This window comes from Hydra viridissima, unplaced genomic scaffold, assembly GCF_058129835.1.
Source record: "Hydra viridissima isolate aposymbiotic clone 2 unplaced genomic scaffold, HvirCarnegie_v1 scaffold_1, whole genome shotgun sequence".
NCBI classification, from domain to species: domain Eukaryota; kingdom Metazoa; phylum Cnidaria; class Hydrozoa; order Anthoathecata; family Hydridae; genus Hydra; species Hydra viridissima.
In genome coordinates this window covers 28,874,516-28,901,149 of record NW_028324300.1, presented here as the reverse complement: position 1 = coordinate 28,901,149, position 26,634 = coordinate 28,874,516, and the positions used below count along the sequence as shown (strand labels likewise).

The 26,634-nt window shown below is 29.0% G+C and overlaps 3 protein-coding genes and 1 long non-coding RNA gene across 8 annotated transcripts; 2 read left to right on the top strand and 2 right to left on the bottom strand.

Moving 5' to 3' along the window:
• Positions 1–226: 226 nt before the first annotated feature.
• On the top strand, positions 227–6,204 carry LOC145192186 (LIM and SH3 domain protein 1-like). 3 transcript variants are annotated; one of them, XR_016452101.1, is made up of 4 exons: positions 227–718; positions 2,170–2,324; positions 4,298–4,810; positions 5,636–6,204. XR_016452101.1 is itself a non-coding variant. In XM_080069376.2 (3 exons), exons 1-3 carry the CDS (start codon positions 346–348, stop codon positions 4,421–4,423), a joined length of 654 nt encoding a protein of 217 aa, XP_079925502.2. In that variant the 5' UTR covers positions 227–345; the 3' UTR covers positions 4,424–6,204. The 3 variants fall into 3 exon arrangements, 1 of the variants encoding a protein (XP_079925502.2); XR_016452091.1 differs by having other exon boundaries at positions 5,261–6,204; XM_080069376.2 differs by having other exon boundaries at positions 4,298–6,204.
• Positions 6,205–6,887: 683 nt separating this feature from the next.
• Positions 6,888–7,231, bottom strand: LOC149894357 (uncharacterized). Its single transcript, XR_016452117.1, has 2 exons — positions 7,129–7,231; positions 6,888–6,936 (listed from the first exon to the last, which is right to left on the bottom strand). It is a non-coding gene; the product is annotated as an uncharacterized LOC149894357 (long non-coding RNA).
• Positions 7,232–8,706: 1,475 nt separating this feature from the next.
• LOC145192366 (dorsal-ventral patterning protein tolloid-like) lies at positions 8,707–17,023 on the top strand. Of its 2 annotated transcripts, XM_090086090.1 has the most exons (15): positions 8,707–9,255; positions 9,335–9,565; positions 9,777–9,806; positions 10,042–10,179; positions 10,942–11,170; positions 11,260–11,384; positions 11,988–12,218; positions 12,524–12,661; positions 13,563–13,699; positions 13,991–14,071; positions 14,247–14,369; positions 15,699–15,861; positions 15,941–16,264; positions 16,344–16,529; positions 16,614–17,023. In XM_090086090.1, the coding sequence occupies exons 1-15, from the start codon at positions 9,204–9,206 to the stop codon at positions 16,769–16,771; spliced, it is 2,346 nt and encodes a 781-aa protein (XP_089942216.1). In that variant the 5' UTR covers positions 8,707–9,203; the 3' UTR covers positions 16,772–17,023. The 2 variants fall into 2 exon arrangements, with proteins under 2 accessions (XP_089942216.1, XP_089942223.1); XM_090086097.1 differs by lacking the exon at positions 9,777–9,806 and having other exon boundaries at positions 8,725–9,255.
• On the bottom strand, positions 16,229–26,546 carry LOC145192367 (DALR anticodon-binding domain-containing protein 3-like). Of its 2 annotated transcripts, none has more exons than XM_090086106.1 (16): positions 26,261–26,546; positions 25,743–26,140; positions 25,357–25,577; positions 25,107–25,136; positions 24,779–24,849; positions 24,261–24,362; positions 24,128–24,171; positions 23,977–24,035; positions 23,195–23,277; positions 22,968–23,070; positions 22,363–22,421; positions 22,178–22,279; positions 21,940–22,008; positions 17,232–17,297; positions 17,054–17,103; positions 16,229–16,930 (listed from the first exon to the last, which is right to left on the bottom strand). In XM_090086106.1, exons 1-16 carry the CDS (start codon positions 26,459–26,461, stop codon positions 16,900–16,902), a joined length of 1,689 nt encoding a protein of 562 aa, XP_089942232.1. In that variant the 5' UTR covers positions 26,462–26,546; the 3' UTR covers positions 16,229–16,899. The 2 variants fall into 2 exon arrangements, with proteins under 2 accessions (XP_089942232.1, XP_089942239.1); XM_090086113.1 differs by having other exon boundaries at positions 25,717–26,140; positions 26,261–26,539.
• Between the last annotated feature and the right edge of the window lie 88 nt (positions 26,547–26,634).

The following is a 26,634-nucleotide window of genomic DNA, read 5'->3' as shown; positions in this document are numbered from 1 at the left end:
TGATAACAACCCATTTCAAATCACTACGCAATATTCTGAAGAAAAATTAATCATAAAAATCTGTTTTGAATAAAATATAATCTTTTTTTTCTCAGTATTATTTGTTTGTTAGAATTACTTGTAAAATATAATTAAACTTTTTTTTATTACAAAATTTCAAGTTTTAATAAAGGATTAATCTACTCTCCTCCTTTAAAAGCAGTTAAGAGAACTGGGTCTAAGTTAAAACTCCCATTTTGTGGCTATCAAAGTTATTTTAACTCAGGGAGTTGGCGTTTAAAAGGCTCTCTGTACATCCCGAATTTGATCATTTGTTCAACATTTTTCAGGTAACGCCTTCAAAAAATGAGTGCGAAGTGCCATAGATGTAACAAAACAGTTTACCCTGTTGAAAAATTAAATTGCTTGGACAAAGTATGGCACAAAGGTTGCTTTAACTGCGAAGTGTGCCACATGACTTTGAGCATGAAAACTTATCAAGGTTATGAAAAATTACCTTATTGTAACACGCATTATCCTTCTACGAAATTTACTGCTGTTGCCGATACCCCTGAAAATTTAAGAATAAAAAAGAATACAACGAATCAAAGCAATGTTGTTTATCACAAAGAGTTTGAGCAGGAAAAGGGAAAGTTTACAGCTGTGGCCGATGACCCAGAAACGACAAGAATTAAAAAAACTCAAGCTCAAGCTAGTACAGTGAAATATCAACAACGAAGTGAGTTTTTTATTTATTTAAAGTCCATGTTAAATAGTAAAAATGAAGTTAGTCTAAGTAAAGGAATCTTGACTGTTGGTTTTCTGACACATTTTTAAGTAATATATTATTCTAGTGGAATGAAAAAGCTATAGCTGTAAATATATGCACAAAACAAAAATGAAGGTATTATCTGTTGCCTTTTTTCTGTACTTTGGAAAGATAGTTATGTTGGTTTTGAATCAAAGCTCCAAGTGTAAAAAAGATATATGTTGCATAAGTGTTACCTGTATAAAACTTGTTAATTTAAAACAAAGAATTTATTACTGATGAGTATATCTGTTAAAAACAAATATTTTTCATTTTTCTGTTTATTACTCAGTTGAATTTCAAAAAATAAAAAGAGTTTCAAAAATTAATTATTATATTGTGTTTAAAGTAGAATTGATATTTTTTATTTTAAACCAAATGTTTTCTAATCTCTTAAATATTAAGCTTAAGAGTCATAAGTTCCTCAAAGCCTCATGCTTTTAAAGAATTTTATTTATAATTTCCTCAAAGTAAAAGAAAAGTCATTCAGGCTTAAAGATAAAGTGCTAAAAGAGGTAAAGGCTAAAAGAAAAGCTGTCAAGGCTTAAAGACAAATACAGTATCATTAATAACTAGTAAACACTAAAATTGTTTAAATAAAGCCTAAAAACAGGGCATGAAATAATAGGTTTTGATGAGTCTTTATCAACAAAACAGTGTAATGTAACAAACACTTGGTTTTTTAAGAGTTATAGGAACTTGTTAATCATATTGTTGGAATACTTTTTTCACAGAGTTGCTTCAGTACTAGCCTCAAGTTGAAACTTAAGATCAGGGGTCAAAATGATGGGTTTTGGTCTTTCATCAGCCAACCAGTAAAATGTAAAAATCACTTGGTTTTTCAGAAATGAAAGAGTAAGAGCTTTTGAATCCCTTTTATTGATCAAAACTGACTTGCCACTTTAAAGTTCTTACTTTTGTATGTTTAAAATAACTTATTAAGCATCTGTGTTTGGTTTTACAGATTTTAACTAATAGAAATGAGTAAAGTACAAGCTTTTATTTCAGTCATTTGAAAGAAATCAAATTTAAAATAATTTATGTAGTTTAACGTTCAAAGTTTTAAGATAAACGAAATCACAATACCTTGCACACCTCATCTTATTTTGTTTCAACCCTTTAAAAAATTTTGCAGTATTGCTATTCGATCAAAACTGTTTAACATATTTTTATGACAAGTTTTAAATAACAAATTTAGATGTGAATGTAGCCCTGTCCTACTAAAAGCTTTGCTGTTTTAAATGCATAAAGAGTTCTATTTTAATAAATTCCTGAAAATTTGATTCATCCTAAAAGACAGATATAGAAGTTGGTTATTATTTGTTAAAAACTTAAAACTTTTATAAATTTTATTGAAATTTTTTATGATGTTTTTGTAATAGTTGAGCCATTGGCAGCACAAGTTGATTCAGAAAGTGGTAGACAAGCTGTTTCTACACCAGCTGATCGTAAGTTGTCAGAACCTACACCACCATCTAATACAGGACCACCAAAATATATTGCACTTTATGATTACACAGCTGCTGATGATGACGAGGTATTTTCTATATTTTTTTATATACTGTACCTTTCTATACTTTATTACTTTTTATTTGTATTTTATTGATGTTAAAGTCAAATTCTGAAAAGTATGTTTTTAAAGTGACCATACATCATATAGTTCAATGGATTAAAAATGTGCACTTAAACACTTCATTTTACCTTTATTTTCAGTGGTGTAATAAATAGGCCTATCATTCCTTAGCTTTTAAAGTTAAATTATGGGCTTAAATTTTTAATATCTTTTTTTCTAATGTGTTTTATAAGCTTTGTGTTCAATTAGTAATAATGCCCCACTTGAATGCTCAAATTTCCAGTGTAGTCTTTGATTAATTTTCAAAATGTTTGTACTTCAGTAGCAGCAGTATGAGATAAAGTAAAGAAGGAAAAAAAACTAAATACACTTCAGAAAATTCACTTTCGTGCAATTGTATTTTGAAAATTTTAACTTCAAAGGCAATTGTTCTATTATCATTTAATTCTTCTGAAAACCTAAATCAACTGCCCTCTCTTTATTTTCATAAAAATTTTTCATTTTCTAAGGTTGCTGTTAACACAATTTAGTAATTCTGTTACTTCATCCAAGTGCATGTATTGTTTTTCTAAAGGTTTTGATGCAAAATTTACATCCTTCCCTTACATGTCCCGGACCCTGCCTATCTTGCATAGTTATTCCAATAGTTATTTTTATATTCACCAAATATCTCAAATAGCATTTTGGAAAAAGCAATTAGTTGTTTCATGCATGATTTACAAGATACACATTATTGTACATGTAAATGTTTAGGACAAGTTGATTATTGGAAATCTATTGGGTTGTTATTCAACTTTTCTCCAGCATTTGTAAATAGGGTTCTAGAGTCAGTTATGGATCGGAATCAGAAGTAGTTTTGTAGCTACTGGATTCAAATTTTTAAAAAAGTATCCTAACAAAATTGCTTTTGACTCCATAACCCTGGTTATAAATAGCTTCTTTATTTTTTTTTTTTTTTTAAATCCACATATAGTCAAAAAAAAATTTTCAATATATGTTTTTTTGCACACTCATATTCTATTGTATAATTTCCTGGCTTATGTCTTTATATCTAAAGTTCACTAATTGAGTGAGTGTCAGATTACTTAAAGCCTGCTAAAAATCATATCATCAGTCTATTTTGTAAAACTTGTAAATCCCAGCTCACTTTTTTTTTTCAACCCTGCAAATATTGTTTTTCTATGGACAAGATTTATGAGTCTCTTAGGAGGAACAGTTATAAATTAATTTGCTAACAAATAGATACGAGTTTTTCACAAAGCAGTGTTTTTACGAATACTATCAAACACGCAAAAAAAAAAAAGTTAATTTTGACTATATGTGGATTTATGTAAATATCGGCGTTTGGATTTTTTGGTTTTTAATGAATAGTAACAAATATATCAGTAAATTGGTTTTAACATAATTTAGTTTGCACACCTTATGTTATTTTGTTTCAACCCTTTAAGACATTGTGTTAAATTGCTATTCAATTAAAACCGGTAAATTTTTATTATAAAAAGTTTATGTATGAAAAAAATTTATGTATGAAAATAAACCTTTCTCATCAAAAGCTTTGCTGTTTTGAACACATTAAGAGTTCTATTTTAATAATCTTCAAAGAATTCAATTTTTTTAAAAAGATTGACATAGAAATTGGTTATTAATTGTTGTTAATTGTTAAAAACCAAAAAAAACCAAACGGCGATTCTTAGTTTTATGAGTTTAAAAGATAGGCTGACAATATGCAGTTCCTGTCCCTTTTGGGGATTACATTCACTATTTTAAAGGTCATGTTATTATAAAGACCACATTGATTATTGCATGGACCACAGTATTGTTAAATAGATAACATTATTCACTATATAGACCAAATTGATTATTATATGTCATATTATTATACAACCCACATTGGTTATTATATAGACCATATTAAATGTTTCTATTTGTCATTGCAGGTGTCTTTCCAAGAAGGTGACATCATTATCAACGGAGAAATTATCGATGATGGTTGGATGAGCGGTACTGTAAAACGAACTGGCCAGTCTGGAATGTTGCCGTCTAATTATGTCGAACCCCAATAAAGATATCGATTTGTGGTTTCGTGATTTTCCTGTTTTTATATTTCAAATCTAATTTTTATTCTTTGCTCTATACAGTTTTTCTTGTTCTTGTAGTGAAAAAATGTCAGTATTCTTGTGTAAATTTGTAGCTGCAAATTGCACCACAACATTACGCAGGTTTTTTATTCTTATACTATGGATTTAATTTATAGGTTGAATTTCTCTCTGTAAATGGTTAACGTTTATTTTTGTTTTTGCCCGAAAATTAATTGGAATGGGTTGTTTTTTTGTTTGTTTTTTTTTTGTTAAGTTTTCATTGATGTAAGAGACGATTAGCTGTTTTATATTGAAGAAAAAATATTTGCTGCTATATTTAGAATTCTCTAAAGACTTTTGGTTTTGTGAAAGGTAAGCTTTCATCTAATGGCTATTGGCTTTAGTGGTTATGGTTGCGGAAAATGCCAAGTATTAATATCAATAATAGTGTAAAGTATAAAATAGTGTTTGACATCGCCTCAAATCTCTATTTACTTATGGTGAAGTCTACCCCAGTGAAACTAGATATGAGATATTGTTTTCTTGCAACTTTACTCAAAAGTGAAACATGAGCTCACGGTGTCACTTTCACTTACAGTATTTTTGTCTTTTGTTGTAATGTTTCCCTGTTCATTAGTATTATCATTTTCATGCTCTAACTCTATAAATAGTATATGTTACAAATCGTTCTATAAGGCGTATAGTTTATTATTGCACATTTTATAATCAAGTTAATGCCACGTGGCACTTCTTTTATTATTTAGTTTAAGGATTTTAATTCCTCGGTATCTATTTTAAAAAGCTTGTTTTAATTGTAAATAGCGCACTAATAACGGCGGACGCAACACGGAAGTCTTATACGAAAATAGCAAAATAAGTATGTCTCCGACTGAAATTTCGGAAAATTAAAAATAAACTGGATGTGATATATAGCCGAATGCTTACACAGTAGTATAAAAGGGGTCTTCTTTTTCGCGTTTAATATGTCACTGTATCGATCTAAATTGTTACGCTACTGCGTCGAACGCGATCTATGCAAGATATCAAAAACACTGTTCAATCCCTAACTCTATGAGAAATTAAACAAAAAAAACTTTTGCTATTTTGTGGGTGGAGTGGAAATGATGATGCATCAACCATTTCAGTAGTTTTTAGCACGAGTTTATTAACTTTTCTTAAATTTTTTTAACTATGTAGTTACATATCAACAAACAGAAACCAAATACACGAGAAACGAAAAGATCGTTATCAACTTAACATTTATCACACTCAAACATGAAGGTATAAACACAAACTGATAAAACCAATCTGGAAAAAAAGTTTATTTGATCTCAGAAATTTACGGAGTAAAATAATATACTTTATCACTACAATCGAGTTGCATGATGGGAATCAATATTATTTAGAAAATCGTGTTTTAAAAATGAGGAAAATAATTTGCCTTAAGCTTTTTGTTATAATTGCGATTTTGAAAGAAAATTTAAAGAAAGTAAAGTAACCATTAAAGCTGAATCATGAAACTCGTGTTTATTAAAGAAGAACTGCTGATTGAATCCGATTGGATTGCCACTAATACAGCAGCTTATAAACCAAGGTAATTTAAAGAAACATATTGATATATATTTATAAACAAACATAAAATATACCAATAAAAACGATATTTCATAAATTTGTAAAATCTGATGAAGATGTGCTTAATTGTGTTAAATAAAAAATTCAATCACCAAAATAGAATAAACTAAAATCATTGACATTGGTTTTAAAAATGATTCTTTTTTTCCTGTCCCTCCTTTCTTATTTTTATTTTTATAGAATTAAAATTTATGCATTTTTAAAATGTTGAGTCAGCTGAATCAATTTGTTAATGTTTCAATATCTTAATTGCAACCATAAACGCGGCATTTATTAGGCATTTTACGAAAACAATTATTCTGACCTTAAGTTACAAAATTAAAATCTTCATTAAACTGAATTTAAGAAAATGTTTTTCTCCTTAAAAAAAAAAAAGTGAGCCTTCGCTAGCTTTACGGAAAATAAGCAGTCTCGGCCTGTGTAAGTTGGCCTCGACACTTGTATATTTAGTTATGCCTCGGACCTATGTAAATAACGCAAATAATTTCTGCTGTATTTACGTCGAAATTACTTTTTCATCGCAAAAATTTAAAAATTTTTGCGATGAAAAAGTAATTTCGACGTAAAAATTTAAAAAATTTCAAAACAATGATTAATAAACCTATAAGTTGTATTTCGATTACTAAATAGGACCCCAGGGCAAAGGTTGGAAGCTATATATATGCTGTAATTCGTATGAGTTGCGATGTTAAGGTTGATTGTAAAAGAGTAAAAGTCTTTTTTACCTTTTGCGGTGATTTTGATGAGTTGTTTATACACCTGAGTTTGTTCACCTGAATTTATTAAATCATAGTAGGGGGATATGGGGATGATTTTCACACTCTTTCATGATAGTGAATTACACAAAGTTTGATGTAAAGCTGTTCCTAAAAGAACACAAGTTTTAGGGATTGGACAATAGGACATATCAATATTTCAACAAGGTCAAGACAAAGAAAAAAACAAGATAAGAAAAGTCAAGAGAAAACAAACTGAAGACAAGATAAGAAATTTAAACTTTTGAACATTTTAAACTTGTTTACTACTTTGATTTTTCTTTTAAAAGCTCATAGAAATACCGTATGCCGGTTTTTTATTCAAGCTCCTAATATATACTCCTAATTTCAGGATTTATCTTCCAAACTCTTCGACCAGGATTTATCTTCCAAAACTCTATTTGGCCCAGAAAAATTGTGTAATTACTTATTAATGAAAATAAACTGTGAGCAATCCCACACGTATCTTTTCATTATTAATGCATCTTTTTGCCTATCTTTACATTATTAATGTAATACTTTAACGGCACATTTTATGTTTATGCAGCTTCTTGTTTTGATATTTATTATTTATTTACTTCACTCCTACATTCATTGCTTATGCTTAAACATAATTTATATATACAATCCAGTAATTGATATTGAAAATAGTCTCGTGCAATCAGACAAAGAAATTTAAAAAGAATTTTAAAAACTTTTACGCTAATCAAAATTTGTTTTCTTGCATTTATAATTATTTTTGCGCTAAGCGCAATTAGATTGTAAATTTAAAAAACTTATTTACGTTTTTTCAACTTGATTTTGAAGTTAGATTTGTTATTCTTACATGAGTACTTTTCACTTGGTATGTGAGCCTCAAGAATATTATCCATCTCAGATCGGAAATTTTATATCTACTACTTGTAATAAAAAAAAATTGTTTTTTGGTTTAACTGTAATTGTAAATAAATTTGCTTTTACTTTTATTAAGGATCTTTTCAACATGAAACTGGATGTCAAACAAATCCTCATAGATCTTAAAAAAAACATTTTAGGGGCGTCAGGGTGTCAGATTTAAATCTGACATCAAGTGAATAGCAAAAAACAAATAAATTCGTTACGCAAATGAAAAACTGCCTTTAGACAAATATTCATCTAACCACACTATAAAACCCTTTACTTCTTATAACAGAATATTTAATGAACAATCAGGTGTAATATTTTGTTTTACATACACGAGATCACTTTATTTTTAGTACGCTTGAACATGTAGACACTTTATGAAAACGTTCAATAGCGATAACTGGTTTGCTGCGTTTCTTTTGTAGTAAGATTTATCGTTGAATATCGTTGGCCAAAAAAAAGTTGGTTTAAACACCCGTACCACTCTTGTAAGCTCAAATGGATGCTTTACGAAAGTTTATACTGTGCAAAACCCTGACTGCTGAGGCAGGCAAGCTATGCAAGACGCAAAACGCCAATGCAGAAGCTTATTTGTTTCCACGTTTTTTCAAAACGGTTGTCATGTTATCTAAAATAACTATGACGTTTTAATCAATTACCAAATAATGACGTCTCAGTCAATTACTAAATAAAATTAGATTCAATCACTATTGGTTATTTTGATATTTATTGGTTGTTTATTTTGTCTCGCTTAAGGTCTTAAAGGCTCTTAGTTATTGATTGGCATATGTAAAACTAGTTTTTCACAAATAAGATATATCTATTTCTTATTATAATAAGTTATACTCCAGAAGAGGAGGAGTTTTATTTCACCTATGACTCCATATTTTATAAACATCTTGACTAATCAATCTAACTCTGTTGGTTTTTCCATGATATTCATTAAAAGCCGCTCAATTTTTTATGATCGCAGCATCAAAAAATTTGTTTTTTTTTTCTAAAAGAAAAAAGTTTTTCATTCAAGGTTGTGAAGTTTTTTATTTCAATTTCATCTAGCGACTCAAATATTTTGTTAAAAAGTTAAAAAACTGCCGTGATAAACTTAAAAAATAAACTATTTACAAGATTTATTACTTTAAATTTATATCAAAGAAGAATTAAATTCCACGTGTGTCTGCTGGATACAGTCGCGCTCATTTACGCACTAGAAAAGAGTAATGAAAATTTCACCACAATAACAAATCTTCAGGTGGTTACAAAACAACGAGTCTTCCATTATTAAAATCTCCTTAGAACAATATTTGTCTGCGTTTAAATCAATTGAACAGAAAAGTATGTGGCGTTAAAATGTACTCGGAGAGGCTCGCAAAAAATTTTCAGAGACGAATTATTAACGCATGAGTTGGTTTATTTTTAATTTAAATTGTTGTTTGTTAATAAAATTACAAAAGAAAAAAGAAAAACTTGTAAAAAACGCGGATATTTAAAACTTAAATATGATTGTATGGGTTTTTCTAATCGTTCAATCGATTATCAAAATAACTAAAGGTAAATAATATTTTATCTTTTCTTTTGAGACTTAATTCTAAATTAGCCCAGACGGAATTCATCTGCAAACTTTTAATAGGTGAGCTTCCTCCGTGTGATTTTGTTTTAACCAATCCGAAAGGAATATTTTCGAGTCCAAATCATCCAGACAAGTATCCTCCTCAATTATCTTGTGTGTGGCTAATTTCAGCGCCCGAAAATTATTACATTGAAATCACTTTCGAAGACTTTGACGTGGAACCGTATGACGATTGTAAAACTGATGTTTTGGAAATAAAAGATGGGGGAAATAAAAATGCTCCATTAATAGGTAAGGATATTTTTACTTCTCAAAAAGCAACCGTTCATAATAATGCTCGAACAATGGTACATATATAAAATTTTATTTCATAAACTAACCAGAATAAAAACCACCCTCTGTATAGAAAAAAAAAAAGTTTAAAAAATTTCCATTTAAAAAACACCTTGCAATTAATCGATCGAGTAATTGGTTGTAATCTTAATTGAACTTCTCTCTTTAGGAATTCTTTCAAAAAGTCCTCGAACTAATGGTAAATATCATAAACAATTAAACTTTATTTTAAATATCATAAATTTTTATAAAATAAACACTAAACATGCGTTAAAATAAAAAAAAGCGATCTTAGTTAAGAAAAATGACTCTTCCCCTTTAAGGTATTTGCAACTACAAATTATCAAAATAAAGTGTTCATAAATTTTGTAAACCGAAAAAATATATACATAATTTCATAAGAAAATATTTAGGAACTAGTTTGAATTTTCTAGGAGGCCAGTTTTGCAATTTTCGCAAACCGCCACGTGTAATAACATCGACAAGCAATCAGTTAAGGCTCTGGTTCTCGACCGATAGCACAATTCATCATCGTGGATTTAAGATTAACTACAGAATCCTTCCAGAACTAGGTATCTTAGTTTAATGCTTTTAAGATAGGCGCAAATTAACTTTCTCTTAACTTTTTTGAGGAAACTCACAGATACAGGAATATATATATATATATATATAGGGGAGAGTGGGGTATTGGCGAACAGCTAAGCGGGAATGCGAATTAAAGACAACTATAACTATATATTGATGATATTTATTGCTTATCATTTAGTCTAACTATTCAGTTAAAAACACTCAAAAGCAATTTTCATACATCTTATAAAAAATAGAAAATTCGATCAAAAACAAAACCATTGGTGTTCGGAATTACCCTACGTACGTGGGGTAATTCCGAACATACCGTTGTATTAATTATAGGTTGTATTAATATACCCTAAATATAATACGTGTTAAAAAACTCCATGATTATGATACTTTGCAACTACATAAAAAAAAGTTTAGGTTTTATATACTTAGTATAGCCAAGACATAAATGTTTCGCAAGTAAAAATTACATGAAACAAAGAGAAAAACTTAGAATAGATCTATCGTGAACAACATGCGCATCTATACTACACTACTGTACGTCTGGAACTGATCATGGAACACACTCTCGCCAGGGGGAAAAAAATTTGTCAAGTTTCCTAATCGAACATGCCGTAATGACCTTGTTCGGATTTACCCCGCGTTCGCCAATACCCCACTCTCCCCTATATATATAGACACACACACGCGAATTTAGATGTATAAATTAAAAGCAGTGTTAAATATAAACATTTTTAAAATGTATTTTCTCTAAGGTTGTGGTGGCGATATTCGGGCTGTACATGGAGAAATTACAAGTCCTCGTTTTCCGTTTCATTACCCCAATAAACAATCTTGTGAGTGGAAAATAAGTGTACCCGAGGGAAAATACTTATCATTAAATTTCGTCAATTTTGAGATCGAATCAACTTGTCCGGTCGGTTTGCCGTGTAAATGTCTGGATTCTGTTTCCATTAAAGACGGAAAAAATGAAAATACAGAAATGTAAGTTTATTCGTAAACACGTACATATAAACTTTATTTAGTCTATTATTTCTGTTTTTTCTGTTAACATTTGTCTCAATCTACACTAGATACTGTTTTTCTAAACCTATGCCGTTAGTGGCTTCCGGTAGCGAATTATCTATTGGTTTCAATTCAGATTTATACGGACGTCTCCATGGTTTTAAAGCCATTTTCACACAATCATCAACTCCAAGTAAGTCTTACAAATTAAATTATAAAGAAAGAACTTAAACTACTATTACCAAGCATTTATCGCTAAAAACTAGGATAACTATAATTACAGATATACTCATACAGGGCCGTTGAGAGAGGGGACTGGAATTTGCTTCTGAGTCTTACGTTGGGTGAGGGGCCTACCAATTTGAGTGATGAAAAAAAAAAATTTTTTTTCAAGCTTTGTTTTTCACAACACAAATGTTGATTATTTTGGGTTTTTTTTGCAAATTTTTTTTAACTTAATACCTTTCATAAACTTTTTCGCCAATTGTAAAAACCAAAAAAAAAAATTATTTTTAAGAAGAGTGGCAACCGAAAACCCTTACCTTTGCAGGAATCCCAAGGCTACAGCGCCCCACCAAAGTAAATTGGCTAAGGCCTTGCTCCTCTTCTCGACGACCTGCAATCACACAATAAGCACTTTCTAAATAATTCATATTTATTGTTAAACAATCAGAACATAGCCTTAAGAACCATGTTTCTTTTTCTTTCAAAAAGCGAATTGTTTTACCCTTCATTCTCAGATTCCATTATTATAAGAATGTTTTTGTTTTATTATTAGAATGTTTTTGTTTTATAGAGTGCGGAGGAGACTTATTCATTGTTAATGGAACAATTGAATCGCCTTTTTTTAACCCGGAAGCTAAAATGACATACCCTCCACATCTTAGTTGTATATGGACAATAAGTGCTTCTGTGAAAGAAACGGTCATCTTAAAATTTTTGTACTTTGACGTAACAGAATCATTGGGATGTTTAAACGACTATCTTGAAATTAGAGATGGTGAGAATGAAAATGCACCTATAGTAGGTATGCTCTCTTGTTTTATACAGAGTAAATGTTAACATATCATATAGACAAATATATACGTATACAAATGTATATATAGCTATGTATGCAAGAATGTATGTTTGTTTGTTTGTATGTATGTATGTATGTATGTATGTATGTATGTATGTATGTATGTAATATATGTAATATATGTAATATATGTAATATATGTAATATATGTAATATATGTAATATATGTGTGTATGTATGTAATATATGTGTGTATTTAATCTATTGCTTTCTATATATTTAAAAGTTGTGACGTATTGTATTACAATTGTTAGGAAATTATTGTAACTCAAACAAACCAAATGACCTGATTACATCAATAAATGGCCCGATGTTCATACGTTTTAAAAGCGACGAAAACGATAGAGCTCCTTCAAAAGGTTTTCAGATTCATTTCCAAGTTATCCAGAAAGGTAGCGTGCTTTTTGTTTTTATTATTTCATTCGTATGCACAAAAAAAAGTCTATCGTTTTTTGGAGTTAAGAACTTTATCATTTAATAAATGTGATATTTCCATTTTTCATTTATTATAGTGCCATTGTGCATTAAATCTTAAAACGTCAAGTTCATGCGTTGATACTAAGCTTTGGCGTTAGGTTTTTTGTTAGTAACGAAAAGTAACGAATAAAGTAAAAAATTCTATATCAGTTTTTAATATAAATTTAATTTTCTGAAGTTTACTAAAGTAGAACTCTTTAGGAGTTTCAAACAGTATAGTTTTTCGTATAACAATTTACATTCCGTACATAATTTATTTTTGAAAAAGTTTAATGGATTTTATGGAATAGCAAATCTGCGTAACGCTTAGAAGAGTTGAAACAAAATAATGTAGCTTTGTCGATCTAACTGTGTAAATTGTTCTAAATTCGATTTGTTTCAACTGACTGATATAGAAGTTTATACTTTATTCGTTATTTTAACGGGAAGAAAAAAACCGGGAAGAAAAAAAACGTTGCTTAATTGACACAATTGTTTTTGAATACTTTGTTGCATTGCTTGCCGAGCGCTAAAAAGAACTTATCTTAATCACATTATCTTGTCACATTTGATGTCAGCTCGCTTAAAGATGTAGTCCCTTAAAATTTAGTTTTCATGCATTAAAGTATACCGTTTTATGTTTAAATTCAATTGTTAAGGCATCTTTTTGTAGTTTTCTGCAGTGCGTATTTGTAACTATATCTACATTTTATTGGTGCTAAAGAAAATTAAATTTTTTGCTGTTGCCTGAAAGAAAAACTAATTTTTTTATTTGCATCTGCGCACTCAGATATTGTGTTACTATTCCAATTGTATAACTAATTAGTTTATTATTAGGCTGTGGCAACGAGTTACTCACAGACAAGAGTGCCTCCACCGTTACAGCGTCTTCCTCCTTCAAAATAGCTCATGAACCTCACCTTTTAGAGTCTAAATATGCAATTATTGGCAAACCATATGCATGGTGTACTAAAGTAAGTTTAGAAGATTAATATAAACACGTGTATCATGTTATGGTACACGTGCACCAGTTAGTGTACGCTAAATACATTCATGTTGTACTATTTGTGTTTTAAAATACAAGATGTTAATACCTATGATGAGATAATTATGTTATAATTTCTATATTACTTTTATTTTATACATTACTTTTTATTATTTTTAGTATTTTTTGTTACTTTATAATATTTTATTAACACAATCTGAATATTATATAGATGATACTATTAAATAATACAAGATATCAATTTTTTGTTTTTTTTTAGGAAATCAAAGATAAAGAATCCGAAGAGTACTTTCAGATTGATTTCAAAGAATATACAAAGATTGATAAAATTGTTACTGAGGTACTGAGACACGTGAAAAATAGAACCAATTGCAACAGCCGACAATTTTAAATTTCTATGTTATTAAAGTTGCGTATAACAGCGTGTTTAAACATAGGGTGTTAGATGTGGGCGTTGACCTTAGGTGAAAGTTACAGTTCTTAAGCTTAAGTAAATTTAAATAATTTTTATGCAGGGTTACGCAATGGTTGGTAACTTTTATTTTGTGACGAAGTATAAGTTATTATATTCTATGGAGAATATCACGTATACACACTACGTTAGCCATGAGGACGAGCACGTTGGAACTATTTACACTGTATGTATAATTTTTACAAAAATTATAAGTTACTCTTTTGAAAATTAATACTTTACTAACAATTTTATAAATAGTATTAATAAATTGGCTGTTTTTTTTTTTTTTGATTAAATATTCCATCTAAAGTTTCTATTGCCAAATAATTGAACCCTCGGAATAATCTCAATTATCTTTTTTTTAAAAAAATTCGTATTTAACTTATGTACATTAATGGGTGCAAGAAAAATAATACACGACTACTTTTGAGCATGTTATTGATCAATTTAGTGCATCTTTTTTGCTAACTAATCAATTTTACAAAAATTTTATATTGGATTTAAATCTGTAGATTGTGTTGTCCATTTTAACTGTCTTGTATTATATTACAACCAACTGTTAGCTTTAGAAACCGTATGCTTAAGATCGTTATCTTGCCTTAAGCAAAGGTATGCCATCCTCGACATATGTAAATAAGTTGATATAAATAATGACAAGAAACATCTCCACCATAATCACCAAATTGCACCACCAAACTGTATTTTTAGTGTAACGTAGGTCAAACTCTTTATTTGGTGGTCTGGGTACACACTGCTTATCTGATCCAAAAAAAAAAACCACAAAACAATTCCCCATTTCTTATTTGACCAGGCAGAGTATTAAGGGAAAAATCCTTTTCCGAATTTAACATATCATTTTATCAAAAAAGGCACATTTCTAAGTGTTCTATTAAACGTCCTCTAATCAAACGCGACGTTACATTTAGTTTTAAATTGTTTTTTAATAGTGTTCCTGGTGATCCATTTTAGTTTCAAGAAAAAACAATTTATCATCTTCACAAGTTGTTCATCTTTTCCTTCCTCTAGTTCAAACACTTTTTGTGGCTTAAGAGCATTCTGAATATTCCAACAGAGGTACAATTTGTCTTCAAATGTGTGACTTTTCCATATTTTTGAGTTAATGAATTATCAGGAGTTAAGTCGAGGTGCAAAGTGCCTTTCTGTCCATAATACCCTAAGTTAGAACCGTTGCATGAAATTCTGTTCATATATATTAATATTACAACATTATTTACTTTAAATTACTGTATTTTCTGCTAGACAAAAACTCATTTGTTTTTAACTGAGTTTTAATGGACTATGTTTTTTAATCACATATTTTTACTTTTAACAATTAACTGAACATACATAGAATATTTATCAAACTTACGATGCTTTAAAATGTTAAGAAAAAAAATTATCTAGAGCTAGGGTGCAACACGTTTGATAAACAGCAACCAAGGAATATGGTGTATTTACTGTCATTTCCATCACTGTATATATTGTTATATATTTCGAATGATTTATTCTACAGGTTTTTGAGGGCAACGAACATTTCAATGTTTCAAAAGAAAACACGTTATCTCCGTCCGTTGTTTTAAAAAGCTTCAGAATTGTTCCATTGGATTACCGATCCGGTCGCCGGCAGCACATTTGTATGAAAGTCCAAGTCTATGGCTGTGCAGCTAGTGAAATAGGCAAGATAGTTAATTTTCTTCTCCTTTTAAGAATTTAAAAATAGAGGAGTTTGTTAGACAATATCTTTTATAATTTCAGAAAGAGTCTTAACAAAGGACGAAGGTTATATAAATTTTAACACTTCAATTGTTAAACGCACAACATGGATAATATCGTCGACAGTTGTAAGCTCAAATTCAGTTTATTTATTTGAAGCGTTTTCTCTAAACACTGATTGTAAATCAACAAAAATTTACATTTCTACAAAAAGTGAAAACTCAAACTCTGAGTTGGCCTATTGTGACAAAAAGAAAATTGAATACCTTTTACCTGGTGTAAGGCAACTTTGGGTCACGTTGGATGTCAAAGAAAAGCCTGACACGCTTCAAACAATTTCATTCACTTATCAAGTTGAAGAATTAGGTAAAATCCATATTTTTTGATTCTTAAACGTAGTATTTTTTGGTTGTTAAACGTCTTGGTATAAAATTTAATTCTTCAGGGTCTGGTAGCATTGTCACATCGTCTCACGGTGTAATCAACGGAGATCACCAAATCTTAAATAGTTTTAACTCAACATCAGTATGGCTGTTTCGCTTCGAAGAAGGTAAACGAATCGTATTTGAGTTTTCTAACGTAAAGCTGCCTCAAGATGGCACTAAAATTGTGCTAAAGTCAGGATTAAAAGGTAAGAGGTGCTAAGATGATTTTGTATACGGCCGTTAAAGCTTGTATAAGATATGCGAAATTTTAACTTGCCTTTTTCGCGCAGCAACATCTCGTGTATTCCGCCAAATAGTCGGGACAGTAAATCGATTTGATTTTGTGCATACCAGTCATCTCATGAGAATGGAATATCGTTTGGGCGGAACACATGGGAGCCCGTTAGACGGTTTTACAGTCAAGTACACAATCAGGAATGACGAATAAAAAGCGATACATCAACGAAAAGATGGTAAGTATTCCGATAGGAAGTCCAAACCATCTTTTTAGCACATAAAAATGCAGATATGACATTTTTTGAACAGAGAACTTGATCCAGTTGAATGTTATTTACTTCAGCAAACCGTTAGAAACACAAGAGAATATCTAAATGGAGGCGACGAAGTTCTTAAATTATTTTATATTTGCATTTATACCAATGTAATTAAACAATAAAACCATTTTTTTGGTTATTTAAAATTCTTTTTTAATTCTCATTATATTTATTACATCTCTTGAGGGGGATTCACATCGAGTAACCGAAAGCCATCGTCCATTACCTAAAGATGAACTGAAGAAATGAATATTTACAGCAATAGAATTTAAACCTTATGAATAAAAATGAGTCTGGCTTTTTGAATTTAAAGAAAAATCCACTAAACAAAAAATGTTGTGACAAAAAATAAACCTGCTGCAGCGCTGATGACAAATACAGTCTTGCTGATATTAAAGCAAACAGATGATCTCGAGGCTCCTTTAAGATAACGTTAAATAAATACTGGTGGTCGCAAAAAAATACCTGAAATAATTGCTATCTAAAAACTACAAGTAGCTATATCACCATTCACTGATTAAGTCATAAATAAATCTATAATATTTAAATCCATAAAAACATACACAAGAACTAAGATGCACTTATTTAACTAACTTAAAAGAATTATCAAAACATCGTAAATAAGTATGCAAAATGTAATAAAAAATATTGGGCTACTCTGAAAAACATTGCTTCTATATATTTCAAATTTTTTTTGGTGTTTATCATTAAAAAAATTTTTCGAAAAATTTCAAAAAGACACGATTATTGTGGATCCTCGAAATTTAAAGATAAGAAGATTATTATGTCTGAAATCTATGAGCTTTATGTTTAGTTCCATAAATTTAGAATTAGAAAACCGCATGGTATGAATCTTATGCAACTACTTTAGGAAAAATTTAATGTTTGAGTACAAATTTAGTAAAGCTTTAATGCAAAGGTGATGCGTCAGTAAGTACGCGTCATAAAATCATATTTAATTGTAGTTGGAATCTAATAGTTTATAAGTAACCTTATCTTGTGTGATAGTGACAATAGTAACAATAGTAATAGATTGTCGACAGTGTCGATAGTGACAATAGTAATATATAGTCGATTCGAAAGCCACAGGCAAGTCTCACACAATTATTCAGTCGCAAACAACTCGTCTATTTAGAAATGAAATTAAAAAAAAAAAAAAAAAAAAAAAAGGGGGGGGGGGGGGAATTTTTTATTACGGATTAGCTGAAAATGATTACGACGAAAGACATCAGTCTTGGAATGACAGGAGAAGCACAACTGGTTTTAACAGACGGTTGTCAAAGAGCACGATACGCAGCAGATAGGGATTGCAATCCCGCATTGCGGGATCCCGCAATCCCGCGGGATCCCGCATTAATTTAGCGCATGCAAGATCCCGCAAAAACTACTGCGGGATCCGCGGGATTTGCGGGATTTTGAAACAATTGCTTTTAAACAAAAAAGGTCAATTCTTTTAAACAAAAAAGACAAAAAAGATATCAAATTAAAAGTCTTTATTGTATTTGTGAAACAAATCAATTTAAAAATTTATCTTCAGCTATTAAAATATTTTTCTTAGCTATAAATATAAAAAAATCATTCAAAAATAAGCAATTATTTAGCAAAACATTAGTCGAACTCGTTCAAATTTTTTTTTGTTTAATTAATGATTATGTTGAAATTTTCGCTAATGAGTATGTTCAAATCTTTGTTAATGAGTATGTTGAAAACGTGAAATTGAAAACGTGCGTGTATAATTGTAAAAAATATACTTTTAAAAACTACTTTTTAAAAAGTCTTTAAAAATTATTTACATCAAGATTTTAAAACAAAAGTACTAAGCATGTCGCAAATTAAAACTATATGGAATTATTTTAAAAAAAGTGATAATGAAGAAAATGCGAAGTGCATGTTATGTTCGGCTATTTTAAAAATTAATCAAAGATCAACTAAAGGGTTATTAATCCATTTAAAAACTAAACGTGGCACCGATTTAAAATCAAACGTTTTACAACAAGACGGAGCTTCAACTTCAAAACAGCATGAATCAGTTGAACTAGAGCCTAAAATATACATCGACTGCGAAGACGAAGAAGTAATTCCATCGAAAAAAGTCAGAACAATTGACACGTTTTTCGTAAAGGAAATTTCTATGGAAAAAAATGGTATCGCGCATGGTTGCAAAAGATGGCTTTACATTTAATAGTTTTTGCACATCTTCAGATTTACGGTACTTGTTTTCAAAGAGTGGTTTCCGGCTCCCTACTTCACCTAATACTATAAGATTGATGGTAGTTAAATTCTCAGATTCTGTAAAAACCGATATAATGCAAAAACTCACATCACTAAAAAAGCAAAATCAAAAGTTTTAGATAACGTTTGACGAATGGGCATCACAAAATAGTCAGAGATACTTAAACTTAAATGTACATATAGAGGCGAAACACTTTAATCTTGGATTGATTCGAATCCATGGATCGTGTAATGCAGAATATTGCGTCAAGTTAGTTTCAGAAAGGCTAAATAGCTTCGATATTGACCTCCAAGAAGACATTATTGCCATGACCACTGATAGAGCAAGTGTGATGGTAAAAGTCGGTAAAATGATGTCTTTCTATCAACAGCTATGTTATGCTCATGGAATACAACTTGCAGTTATTGATATCTTATACAAGAAAAACAGCGGAGAAGTCGAAGAATCGTTTATTACATATGAAAATTGTGAAGAAGAAGATGAATGTGGTAAAACTGAGGATGATGAAGCTATAAATAAAGAATATGGTTTGACAATGATTTTGGACCGAGCATCAGCTGAATTGGTTAGCAATTACAAAGATCTCATGAAAAAAGTGAGAAAGGTTGTAAAAATATTTAAAAACTCTCCTGTCAAAAAGGAAATATTTACAGAAAGATATCCTACAAGAACACGGGAAAAAGCTTCAGTTGATTCTTGATTGTAACACTAGGTGGGACAGTATGTTCGATATTTTAGAAAGATTTCATAGACTAAAAGTGTGTATTGAAAAAGCCTTAATTAATGTTGGGTCAGAAATTCGTTTCACCCAAGAAGAGTGGTCCCAAATCAATGACTTAATTATTTGCCTGGCACCACTAAAACTTGGTCTCGAACTTTAATGCAGAAGAGAATCGAACCTTGTCACGGTGGAAACAACTTTTCAATTTATGCTAAATAAATTGCGAAAGCAAATCATCACTTTTGAGCAAAGATTTAGCCGCGGCACTTCGTGAGAGGTTTACACAACGTCGTAATAAGAATTTAAATGGACTACTAGTTTACTTAAAAAATCCGACGAAGAAAATGAACTCGAAGAAAAAGAAGCTGTAGATTTTATTAACAATTCCCAAATACTTATTCCTACAATTCTATCGCTGAAAAAAGAATTGGAAAATCAAGCACAGAAAGACAAGAACAGCTGGACAGAAAATGTAAAGGAGAGACCAAATTTAGATTCTTTAGACTTTGATAAATTATTGAAGCCGGAAATGTCTGCCTATGAAAGTAATGGAGTAAGAGGCACGTTTCTAGATATAGCGCATAGTTACTTGATGACCATACCACCAATAAGCGTAGAGGCCGAGCAAGCTTTTTCAGCTGCTGGTTACATATGCAGTCCTTTGAGGAGTAGATTAAGTGACGATACTTTAAGTAGGGTCTGTTTCTTAAGAGCCCATTTCTTACAATCATTTTCTCAATTTGATATTTCAAAAAACAAATAAAGCTAATAGTTCTACGTAAAGCTAAAAGATGTTCTATGTACTTTGGCTTATCTTTTTGTTCATTAAATGTTAAGAATTATATTGATTTACAAATGAATTGCGTTTTTTGGCTTTATTTACCTTATCTTATCAATCTAATAAGTTGAGTATATTTTTTCTAAAATACTTGAAAGAAAAATACAATTGTCATTTTGCCTTTTATAATGTGCATAAGAAACCTACTAATCCCGCGCGGGATCCCGCGGGATCCGCACAAAAATTTAAAAAATCCGCGCGGATCCCGCGGGATTGAAAAGTGTGCGGGATTGCAATCCCTAGCAGCAGACGAATGGAAATAAGAGTAAACATAGCAGGAAGATATCAGGAAATCCAGAGTGCTTTAAGAGGATTACAAAAAGGACAATAGATGATCACTTTGATACTAAGCCATCATGTTATGAATATACTGCACAGTAATGAATTTGGGTAATATAGAAACTACTCCTTTTAAATTTATTTGATCTGTCACCAATCTTTCGTGGAAAAACTAAAGATATTTTTGCACTAGAAATCGAAATTATCCTCGAATAGAAGCAGACTGAATCACTTATAGATGCGAGAAATTTTAAGGTAAAAGATTCATCATTAGTGCATGGTTCTCACAACGCCATTAGCATCATCAATGATGATGTTAATTGCGATGTCAAATTAATGCAAAATCACAAACGGAGAAAACAGAATGAACTTCAATTTCAATTAACTCTTCAAACTCGAGAATAATAGGAGCGATTCCTATCTTAAAAAAATGATCTCAAATGAAATTAAAATTATGATAATGTTATTTATAAATCAATATTTACAATAAAACTATTATTGTTGTTAAACAGTCAATATAAGACACAGGTAGCGCTTTTTAAAATTGTTTAAATAGAATCATATCATTCTGATTAAACTGAATTTGTGAAACCAATTTATGTAAAAACAAAAAAAAAATTTAACAGGCTAAAACAAAAATTAAAAAAAAACTTTATCCCTATATTTATTTATCCACAGAATATATATATATATACATATATATATATATATATATATATATATATATATATATATATATATATATATATATATATATATATATATATATATATATATATATATATATATATATATATATATATATATTCTGTGTATCTATATTTGTATATATCACAGAACTATTATTCATTTAACCATCTGTGTAAGTTGAATATAGACTAAAGCCATTCGTATAGACAGATGGCATGTTTTTATAAATAGGAATTAAGAAAAATTAAAAAAATGAAGTGCTTCTTCCCTTCAAAAACAATAAGATATAACAGGTGCTCACCAGAAGGATTTTTGTTTGATGATAGTATGAGCTAATATTCCGTGATAAGTTGTACAAGAACTCATATACCTGTAAAGTAAAAACCAACAAAAACAGTTAAATCAATTACATATGCTGTAATAACTCTTTATTATCAACAGTAAAATGAATATAAACTAATAAGAAAAAGCAGCAACGTAGTGTTAATAAAAACCATAACTAGTTTAATAAGTGTAAAAAAATTATTTATTTTACATACCTGATGAGCATCTATTTGTGATTTATTAGAGAGAAATTTTGTTCGTATATTCGATAATAGAATAGAATAGTTCAGTATATACATTACTAAGTGCCATTCACTCTAAAGATAACAAACTATTACAAATCTAAGAATTTTTTACACATTTAAATTTTGTATTTTCTTTTTATTCTTAAGTAACTTACTTGTAAAGAAAGAATCGAAAAGTCTATATCTTGAATTGCCATTATTGGAGGGTAGATGCCTAGAAAGACATCATTTAAATTGCAGTGTTATTTAAAAAGGATGGAGATGAGTTTTAAAATTGATAACTTGGGAATTCTAATCTTGTTTAATGTTACAGCCAGTATAGTATAAAAATGCACTCAAAGATATTACACTAATGTTAAACTAGAAGTATAATAAATGAATGCATTGAGAAGAATATTAGAAATAATTAACCACAGAAACTATATATTAGAAATAATTAACCACAGAAACTATATATAAGAAATAATTAACCACAGAAACTATATATTAGAAATAATTAACCACAGAAACTATATATTAGAAATAATTAACCACAGAAACTATATATTAGAAATAATTAACCACAGAAACTATATATTAGAAATAATTAACCACAGAAACTATATATTAGAAATAATTAACCACAGAAACTATATATTAGAAATAATTAACCACAGAAACTATATATTAGAAATAATTAACCACAGAAACTATATATTAGAAATAATTAACCACAGAAACTATGTAAATAAAATATCCTCCACTTGCTTTATAAACAAACCTTGTGCAACCATCGCTTGATAATGCTTCTTTAGTTTACAAATTCGAGCATAATTGTACATAATGAATAAACTATTTCGTGAGTCTATTTTCTTTATATCCAACTTTGCAAAAGTAAAAAGTAAATGATAAAGATAAAAGGAGAAAAATTTTAAAAAAGTGAAATACTTTTTAGTTGCAAACTATGAAATTATGAAAAATTGTCTCAGTACTTTAAAAAGATAATACCATTTTTGTGAACGCCACTGAAAAAGTATCAAGTTTTATCGATGCGATTGCAACATTACTTATTATAACTTCCCAATAATCTCCTACAAAAACAATCAAAAATCAACTTACACTGAAGATTAGCAACTTACACTGAAGATAAAACACCATAAAACTTACAATTACATCTAGATTTTATAACAATCAATCTAGTACATAGTGCCATGTACTAAATTGATTGTAAAATTTGATCATATAATGGGTATTATGTTCCCCAAGGACTAATTAGTACCAAATTCTTTTTCCAAAGGTAACAGAACACTTTTAAGGAATATCTTACAATAAATCTTATCTCCTAATAATCTAAACTAAAATCAAATCAAGTTAAATGTATGAAATTAAATTAAATTATTTTCAATTAAGTGTTGAAACATTTAAAATAATGTAAAAAAAAAAAAGAAATTGGTCAATATAATTTTGTAAAGTTTTTTATTTATTTTATTGGTTAAATGAGTAAGAAAAAAAAGTTATGTTTTAAAATACTTTTATCTTTTTCTTTAAAAAATGTTTCATCAAACCATTTCCTTCATAAAAATAATTATCCAAACAAATTTTTCCAGATATCAGAAGGAATCCAATTTTTCTGGCAAAATGGTAAAAGCCAGTCAAATATGATATCTGGTACATCCCTATTACAATGGTGTAATAACAATAGTTCTACAAAGAAACTTTTAGTAAAGTATAATAAAATAATAAAAAAATTCAAACTCATAATACCACATAAAATACATAAATAAAAATACCTTGAACTTTTTTCCCAAACTTTGATTTGTAAGAATTCCAGAGTTCTTTTTTCCGTAGGCTAAAATTAAAAAACTAAAGGTTTTTATTGCTGTTTTTATAAATTTACTGTTATTTCAATAAATTTAAATTAAATCAAAATGTAAAAAATACCTCAACCAGTCTTCAACAACATCTTGCGTGTTACACAAAGCTGACTACAATTTAACAAACAGTTTATTAAATCAGCTTTATCTTGTAACAAAATTTAATCCAATTATCAGTTGTTTTTTTAAAGGAAACTTACAAAAGTGTTTGTAGAATCTGTGTTAAGGATATTGAATAACAGGGAGGATTGCAGCACTTCATGATAATCTTTTTGAAACAAAACATGCAGAATCTTGGATTTCTAAACTTACAAGCTTCTTTTGCAAAAAGGTTCAATTAATTATAACAAAAATTAACTATAACATGTTTTTTTCTTTTTTTTTTCTCAAAAAAAAAAAAAAAAAAAAACATGATTTATAAAAAAAAATGGTTGTATGAAAGAAAAAAGAAAAGAAAGTTCAAGCAAATTGTTTGCATCAAACTTTCTTTAGAAATTTTAAATCTAAAACTAGTTGCTACTTGATTTGTTATTATGGTTGCAACCTAATCCATAAATGCATTTTGTGAAAAAGTGTTGACTTTAGAATGAAGACCTGAACTTTAAAGGAAATTTATTTCATTTAGACATGGTAAATGAATTTTAAACTGGAAAGTCATTTTAAAATTGAAATTTTAAAATGACTTTCCAGTTTTTTAAATTTAAAAAAAAAAAAATACCTTTCCTTTTGTGAAGTTGTTTATACAAGCTGCAACTTTGACAATATTTGTTGCTTCTTCATTCAATAAAACTAAAGACAAATAATAGAATAACAATAATAACACCAAAAAGACAACTATAGACAAGTACAGGATAGAATACTCTTAATGATACAATTAACTAAATGATAATACAAATTTTATTTTAAATTTTTTAAAGAAAAGCTTAAGAAATAACCGTTTGTTGTTTTTTGAATAAATAGAAATTATAAGCTTTATTTAATATTATTTTGTTAAATAAAGTTTATACTTTACTTTATAAAGTTTTATTCTCTCACTGTTTACTTACTCTGTATAAATTGAATATCTCTCGGAAAATCTAAAAGATAAGGTAAAAAATTGTGAAGTAATAAGTACAATAATAATTACAACAGTTTATTGAACAATTATGTGGCATTGTGGATTTGTTGATCTTTTGAAAAAATTTTACTGAAGAAAAACATTCCCCTTGCTAAATGTTTGCAGCACTAACAAGTAACTTTTGGGTTTTTATCTCTTTTCAGAATCTAAAAATTACCATTAATATATGTTCATTATACCTCTAAGTGAGTTTTCATTGGCAAATTTTTCACCATCAATATAAATATCTTTATCATTTTTCAAACAGTATTTACTGTCACAGAGTTTCTCTAAAATACTTGATATGCCTTCAACTTCTTTGAGGTCGTTCTCCTCAACATACAGAGTTTTTATTGAACTCTTCACTTGCTCCATATACTGAACATTATTTAAGTATGACAAAATGAAAACTGGAGATGTGCTGAATGTAACAAAATTATAAACTTTAAAGCATCAAAAAATTTATTAAAAACATTCCACATAAAAGGTTAAATATTAATAAAAGTTGGCACTGAAAAGAGTTTGCTGTTTTAACTTGTAGAAAAAAATAAAGTTTGTACCTCTAATCAACACAATTCAAACTCACTTTGAATCAAGAAGCCTTTGACAGAAATTTGCTAATAGTAAAATTTTCAATGTTCCAACAGTCTTTAGATAATTCTTTAAAACATGACAAACTACTAAAAGTTCATCTGAACTTTCATGTGCATCTCCTTTATCTTGCTGTCTAACTTCTAGCATTGTCGTTAATGAATCAAAAGAGTTGTTGAAAGAAGATCTTTCAGGTGGATTAATTAGGCCAAGTACTTTTGTGTTATTGCAAAAATTAGAACTTTCATCTTTCTTAGAATTGTTAACTACTAAAAAATTGCTTAGCAAAGTCTGTATAACATTTGCTCTTTGTAAAGTAACGTAGATCATCGTCTTGCTAGTATTCATTGTTACTCGTGAAACAAAAAATAAAGTTTGTTTGTTATCACTTTGCTGTAAAAAAAAAGATATTTGCTCTCTATTTATAGGAGTCAAAAAGGTGGAAAATATTACAAATTAATAAAAACAATTGAAATAAATAATAAAAAGAAACTGAAATTCTTTTTATATTACCTTTTTAGTGCATGCTTTATTCAATTTATCAACTTGAAAACCAATCTCTTCACATGCAAGATCTTTATTCTTCATAAAAAATCCACAAAACTTTGTAAAATGATCTGTTCTTGGGAAATTTTTTTCTGGAAATAATAAGACTGTTTCTTCCTGAATACAACAGAGGATCTCATCTAGCCCCAACAAATTTATATTTGTCATTTAAATGTTTTTCAGTGTAAAATGTGAGTTAACCTATAACTTTGCATGCCAGGTTAGTCAGCAGTTTTTTTCTTTATAGGGTTTCAAAATAACATAAATATGCAGATTTTTAAATAAATCTTTATATTAATGTTATAAAATTGAAGATGATAAAAAAATATATATACATATAC

What these genes read in the sequence shown, in the direction of transcription:
- LOC145192186 (XM_080069376.2), top strand. Translation starts at nt 346, where the DNA reads ATGAGTGCGAAGTGCCATAGATGTAACAAAACAGTTTACCCTGTTGAA. An exon ending in AGTGAAATATCAACAACGAA is followed by an intron (nt 719 to 2,169) that starts GTGAGTTTTTTA and finishes TTTTTGTAATAG; the next exon opens with TTGAGCCATTGGCAGCACAA. An exon ending in CAGCTGCTGATGATGACGAG is followed by an intron (nt 2,325 to 4,297) that starts GTATTTTCTATA and finishes TTGTCATTGCAG; the next exon opens with GTGTCTTTCCAAGAAGGTGA.
- LOC145192366 (XM_090086090.1), top strand. Translation starts at nt 9,204, where the DNA reads ATGATTGTATGGGTTTTTCTAATCGTTCAATCGATTATCAAAATAACT. An exon ending in GATTATCAAAATAACTAAAG is followed by an intron (nt 9,256 to 9,334) that starts GTAAATAATATT and finishes AACTTTTAATAG; the next exon opens with GTGAGCTTCCTCCGTGTGAT. An exon ending in CACACAATCATCAACTCCAA is followed by an intron (nt 11,385 to 11,987) that starts GTAAGTCTTACA and finishes TTTGTTTTATAG; the next exon opens with AGTGCGGAGGAGACTTATTC.
- LOC145192367 (XM_090086106.1), bottom strand. Translation starts at nt 26,461, where the DNA reads ATGACAAATATAAATTTGTTGGGGCTAGATGAGATCCTCTGTTGTATT. An exon ending in ACAACTTCACAAAAGGAAAG is followed by an intron (nt 24,363 to 24,778) that starts GTATTTTTTTTT and finishes TTGTAAGTTTAG; the next exon opens with AAATCCAAGATTCTGCATGT. An exon ending in TCAAGCGATGGTTGCACAAG is followed by an intron (nt 22,422 to 22,967) that starts GTTTGTTTATAA and finishes ATGTCTTTCTAG; the next exon opens with GCATCTACCCTCCAATAATG.